Source organism: Camelus dromedarius, chromosome 3 (genome assembly GCF_036321535.1).
Source record: "Camelus dromedarius isolate mCamDro1 chromosome 3, mCamDro1.pat, whole genome shotgun sequence".
NCBI classification, from domain to species: Eukaryota; Metazoa; Chordata; class Mammalia; order Artiodactyla; family Camelidae; genus Camelus; species Camelus dromedarius.
This window is the reverse complement of record NC_087438.1, coordinates 114,755,018-114,761,017: the sequence shown is the minus strand read 5'-3', so window position 1 is coordinate 114,761,017 and position 6,000 is coordinate 114,755,018. Positions and strand designations below refer to the sequence as shown.

Genomic DNA, 6,000 nt, shown 5'->3' with positions numbered 1-6,000 from the left:
GTAATAACTGAAAAGTAACCAAAAATGAAGTTTTAAGACGCCAAAGTCCATTTGGTTGACTCTAGGCAAGTTGGCATGCAAGAACAATAACATTCTTGATCATGTAATTCATATATATAATTTATACAAAAAACTAACATTAGATCTGAGGCTACACTGGTTATTCTGGTACTGAAGTAAACTCAGCACAGCATTTTAGGAATCAGATTTTTTTTTTCAGTTCAATGTAAGTAAAGTAATTCTAGCAATTGGAAATAATCAGTGAATATTCAGTGTTTCAATAGGTGGTGAGTTCCTCATTACTGGAGGTATTTAAGCAAAGAATGGTGATTAATAAGGTTCAGTTTCCTTGTGCACTTGCAGGTGCATTATGGGAGGGATTTTAGACGGCGAGGAAATTGGGCCAAATGCCTTGCAAACTTAGTCAGTCATAAAACAACGCTGTTTTGCTTTCCTGTGGTCTCCCAAAGCAGGCCCTCATTGTTCTCCATGTTTAAATTATTTTTTTAATCTACCCATTGTTTATTTTAAATTGAGTCCCATGGGAATATACTTACAAAAAAAATGAGAGAAAGATGGGAGAAGCAATGGGAGGAGAGAATAAATAACGTTTACTTATTCTCTGCAAAAGCTTTGGCATTTTTTTCCCCTTTTCTTAATGCCTTAAGAAATCACACACCATACAGTTCAAAATATATATAAGACAAATCCAGTAATGTGCTCCAGGTAACAAATGCACAGATTTTTGTTAAAATACCATTTTTTACTCTAGGAATTTTTCACGGTCAAATGAAGACGATATTCCTGGTGATTTTACCCAAGCATGAGAGGAGGAAACAGACCACAGCAAAAATAGTGAACTGAAATGCAAAACAATGAGTTAGCAGAGCGGTGGAGCCCTGAGTGTGCATAAGCTTGTTGTTTGGCTACATTGTTCTATTCACTGCGGGTGTCCGTGGGCTTTGAGCAGAGGAATGGCATACTCTGTTCTAAAAGTTTCACTCTGGCTGCTTTATTGAGTGTTTACTGAAGAACAGGTGCCTGTGGAGGGGCTGCGAAGAGACTATTGAACCATGCAAGCAAGAGGAAGTGGAATTTTTTTTCCCCTGGAAGGACACAATGTCGTTGTTAAATGGTGATCAGCTTCTGGATACATTTTCTGGCGGAGCCAGGTGATTTTGTTGAGAAATCAGATCCTCGTTCTGAGAGAAACAGGAATCAAATTCAAAGTTTCTGGCCTGAGACAGTGGGAGGATGGAGTGGTCTAAGGAGATGGGGGTGCGGTAAGGCAGGGATGCAGACTAGTTTGTGTTGTTTCACATGCTGATTGGACATGTCAGTGTGCCTTTCAAATTGGGCAGTTGTTTACATAAGGCTTATATCTGAGCTTAATTCACACATTAGGGTGCTGAAGGCCAAGTGATGGCACTTGAAGTCAAGAGACTGCATGAAACCATAAGGGAAATGAAGTAGATTGAGAAGCATTCAGCCTCAAGGTCATTTGCAGGTTAGAGGATGTAGAGATGCTAGAAAGAGCATGGATAAAGTGTGAAAAGACAAGGCTGCAGTGGAACTCAGAGAGCATGTAGCTGTGCACGTTAATTGACAAGAGCATATCCAGGAAGAGGGAAGGATCAACTGTGCAATGCGAACAACACATCAAGAAGACTGGGAATGAGAATGTACGAGTGATTGGAGGGCAATGGTGCAGCAGAGTGGTTTTGCTGTAGTGGTGAAGAAAAAAACAAAATTCAGTGGATTCAAGTGGGCATACAAATAGCTAGGGAAGACAACATTTTTAACAAGGGAAGGAGCAAATTAGGGGTTGGGGATTAACAGGCACACATTACTGTATATAAAATAGCTAAACAAAAAGGACCTACTATATAGCACAGGGTACTATATTCAATTTCCTATAATAACATAATGGAAAATAATCTGAAAAGGAAAATGTATATATATATATATATATATATATATATATATATATATATATAATTGAATCATTTTGCTGTACACCTGAAAGTAATATTGTAAATCAACTACACTTTAATAAAAAAAATTTAAATAAAAAATAAATTTAAAAAGGGGGAAAAAAGGGGAAGGAATGAAAATGAACAGACAAATGCAGGTAGAATTTGGAGACTAGAATAGAATCAAGACCTATTTTCTCTGTTTTGTTTGTTTGTTTTTTGTTTTTAAGGGAGAGAAAAGCAGCCTGCTGATATGCTGAGGAAATGATGCAACAGAGAGGGGGCTGTTGTTGATTCAGGGGAGTAAGAGGGTGGAATGTCTGCAATGGCTTCCACTGTGTGGGAGGGTGCGGGACTTAAAGCATGTGTGGAGGGGTTTGCCTCAAGCTGGGTATACACTGTGTATTCAGAGGAAGATGAAAAAAGCAGATCCAAGGGAACTAAAGGTGGTAGATAGTTGGGGAATTGAGTGGCCTGAAGAGCCTGGATATTCCCATTGGAGGATTTCAGTTTCTGTTATTATTGTTGCTTTTTAATAATAGATCTCTTGCTGAGGGTATGGATACACAACAAGGATGTGTTAGCAGCTTGAAAAGAAGAGAACACATAGAAAACAATCACTGAGGAAATCATTAGCATAAACAGATGAAGGGACTGCCGAATGGTTGCTCCGGGCATTAAGGACACGCGGGAGTTTATTGGTTGTGAGTTTTTAAGTGGCTACATTATGTGTTGTCTCCCACCTTTCTTACTGTGTGGAGGCTCATGTATGGTACATGGATGCTGACTTTTATCAGAACTGGGTTTGACAATAATTAAGTGAAAGCAAAGGAGAGATTTATTGTTGAGTGTATACAGGAAGGAGTGATTACAGTGGCTGAGCACAGCATCCAAGAAAGGACAGTGATCGAGGTGCAGATTAGCTCAGCACAGGGCTTCACACACACCCACAGCCATACACACACGTGCACACAGAGAGCAGGTGATCCATTAATATTGTCTGAGAGGAGAGTGAATAAACCCTCATAGGAGTTACGCTGTGTCTGATTTTTTCAGACAAAGCGCACACACGAGAGAAGAAAGATTTGCCTCTGTATGTGCCTTTTCTCTTTTTTTTTTTAGCTTTGTTGTTACTGTTGCTAAATTTGATTTCAGAGTCCTTTTGGGCCTATGTCTTTGGTCCTGAGACCTCTTCTAGAATTTAGAGAACCCCACAAATGGAATTTGCTGAAGTTCTTTCCAAGTCCTAATTATCCATGCTCAGCTTCTGATATCAAAATGTATTCTCTAAAAGCAAGATTAAATTCTGTATTCGCTTCTCTAAAATGTGGTACATAAATATCCAAATTAAGTTAAATATTAGTCTCTGAAGTTCCAAACACCCATAGTTATAAATATTTTTATGCCTTGTGTACAGTACTTTTTCAAAATGTTTTCTGCCCTCCACAGGCAATGAAGTCCCCAAATGTGTCCACTGTTACTGAATTTCAGCTACTAGGATTCCAGAACCTTGAGTGGCAGACCTTGCTCTTTGCGATCTTTTTATTCATCTACTTCCTCACAGTCACAGGGAATATTGTCATTATTGCAGTGGTGAGCCAGGAGAAGCGACTGCACTCACCTATGTACACATTCCTCAAACACCTCTCCTTTCTGGAGATTGGGTACACGTCCACCACTGTGCCCCTTCTCCTGGCCAACCTGCTCTCCCAGCGCCGAGCCATCTCCTTCCCGGCCTGTATAGCACAGCTCTACTTCTTTGTGTTCTTTGGGGCTACAGAGTGCTTCCTTCTCGCCATGATGGCCTATGACAGGTATCTGGCCATTTGTAGCCCACTGCACTACTGTTTCCTGATGAGTCCTGAGATCTGTACCAAGTTGGTGGCCATCTCCTGGCTGACAGGGCTTGGCACAGGATTTCTGCCCTCCCTGATGATTTCCAAGTTGGATTTTTGCGGACCCAACCAGATCAATCATTTCTTCTGTGACCTCCCACCCCTCATGCAGCTCTCATGTTCCAGTGTTTATATCACCGAGATGGTCATCTTTATCCTGTCAGTTGCTGTACTGTGCATTTGCTTTTTTCTTACACTTGTGTCCTATGCTTTTATTGTGTCCTCCATATTGAGGATTCCTTCAGCCTCTGGCCGAATGAAGACCTTTTCCACGTGTGCCTCTCATTTGGCTGTTGTCACCATCTACTATGGAACCATGATCTCCATGTACGTTCGCCCCAGTGCTCACCTGTCACCTGAAATCAACAAGATAATTTCCGTCTTCTACACCGTGGTCACCCCATTGCTGAACCCTGTGATCTACAGCTTGAGGAACAAAGACTTCAAAGAGGCTGTTAGAAAAGTCATGAGAAGGAATCATGGCATCTGTGGAGTAAGAAGGAAGGGAAGTTTCTTTGTTAGATAAAGAAGATCAACACAGAATACACAGTGGATCAAGTTCAGGGATAAGTGAGTGGCAGGTTCAGAGCCTTCAAAGCTGAATGTCATCACCAGCACTATATTAAATCCCACAAATCGTAAGAAAACAGCTTCTTCATGGCCCCTTGCCAGCAGTTGCTTAGAAGAAAAATTGCCTCTATCAAAACATTTTGGGGACACTTTTGCCCTGGACACTTTCTTTCACCGTCTGATGGGAATCGGACTGTGTAATTCCAGGGCATAATGATTACATACACATTATTTTCAGATTCCTATTTCTGAGTTCATAAAGCCTGGATACAGAAAGTTAGGCATCTTTTAAGTATGGTTTAGAGACTGGCCTTGTGAACTCAGTTCTTGGTGCTATTTATGCTTGTTGAGTATCTGTGGAATGAATGAATGGAAAAAAGAAAAGATAAACGGTTTATGCGTTGACCTAAATCATCTTTTAGTGACAAGAAGAAACAGGGACTTTCGAAGTGCCAAAGATTTAGTATAATAAATTCGAGTTTTTGTCGTTGTTTACTGAAATTCTAGGAAAGGAAAGAAAGATGGAAGGGAGGGAGAGGAAGAGGGGATGGAGGATGGGGAGGGACAGGTAGAAAGAGAAGGAGACGGAGAGGGGAAAAGACAAAAAGAAGGAAAGAAGGTGGGAGGGAAGAAGGAAGAGAGAGAGGGATAAGGAAAGGAAACGGAAAGGAAAGGAAGGGGAGGGAGAGGAAAGAGAAGGAAAGAAGTTGGGAGGGAAGAAGGAAGAGAGAGAGGGATAAGGAAAGGAAACGGAAAGGAAAGGAAGGGGAGGGAGAGGAAAGGGAAGGAAAGAAAAATCCAGAGTACTGTATGCTCTTGTGAGCCCTGGGAGTCAAAGGCTGCACATTAAAAGGCTTAAAACACTCATACTTTTTAAATGTAGCCAATATTAAGACCTCTACAAATCCTGGCTACTATTCCATTCCTTAATTCCACAAATATTTCCAGTCCCATGGTGTATGCTAGCCCCCTTGCTGCAATCTGGGTTACTCAGGGAATGGCCAAGGAAGACTTTGCCTTAATGGATCCTGTAGTCTTAAAGGAGAGAGGAATATGTCCTGAGTCATCAAAGGAATAATTGATTTCTTTATATTTCTTTATATTGGCTATGAAATAAAAATGTACGCCTGTGCATGAACATAGAAAAATAAGGTCAAAATCAAAAAAGAAAGTTAACAAAACTTTCCATTTTTTTGTAGTGCTTTAACCTATGCTTCAAGGATGAGGAGAATAAGAATGGAAATAGTGGTCCAGGCAGAGAACACAGCATGAAACGTGGAAGCAGCCAGGGGAAGCCAGGGATGGAGGAAATAGATGAGTCTGGAGAGAAAGGCAAGAGCTAGTCCGTGCGGGTCATTAAAAGTCCTGCAGGGTTTTGGATTTTGCACTGAGAACAATGATTAATTATCAAAAGGTATCCATTTGGAAATGACATGATGTATTTTGCATTTGCAAATCTCCCTACGGTCTAGAGAAAAGATTGAAAGAGAACAAGATTTGCTAGAGCCATAGCAGTAGCCCACAGGGAAAAAGAGATTGGTTTGGTCTAGTTTTAATGATGT

General features: G+C 40.8%; 1 protein-coding gene across 1 annotated transcript; it reads left to right on the top strand.

Annotated features, from left to right (window-relative positions):
- Positions 1-3,425: 3,425 nt before the first annotated feature.
- LOC105093514 (olfactory receptor 11L1) lies at positions 3,426-4,394 on the top strand. Its single transcript, XM_010985389.1, has one exon. The coding sequence runs from the start codon at positions 3,426-3,428 to the stop codon at positions 4,392-4,394; it is 969 nt and encodes a 322-aa protein (XP_010983691.1).
- The last annotated feature ends 1,606 nt before the right edge of the window (positions 4,395-6,000 follow it).

What these genes read in the sequence shown, in the direction of transcription:
- LOC105093514 (XM_010985389.1), top strand. Translation starts at nt 3,426, where the DNA reads ATGAAGTCCCCAAATGTGTCCACTGTTACTGAATTTCAGCTACTAGGA.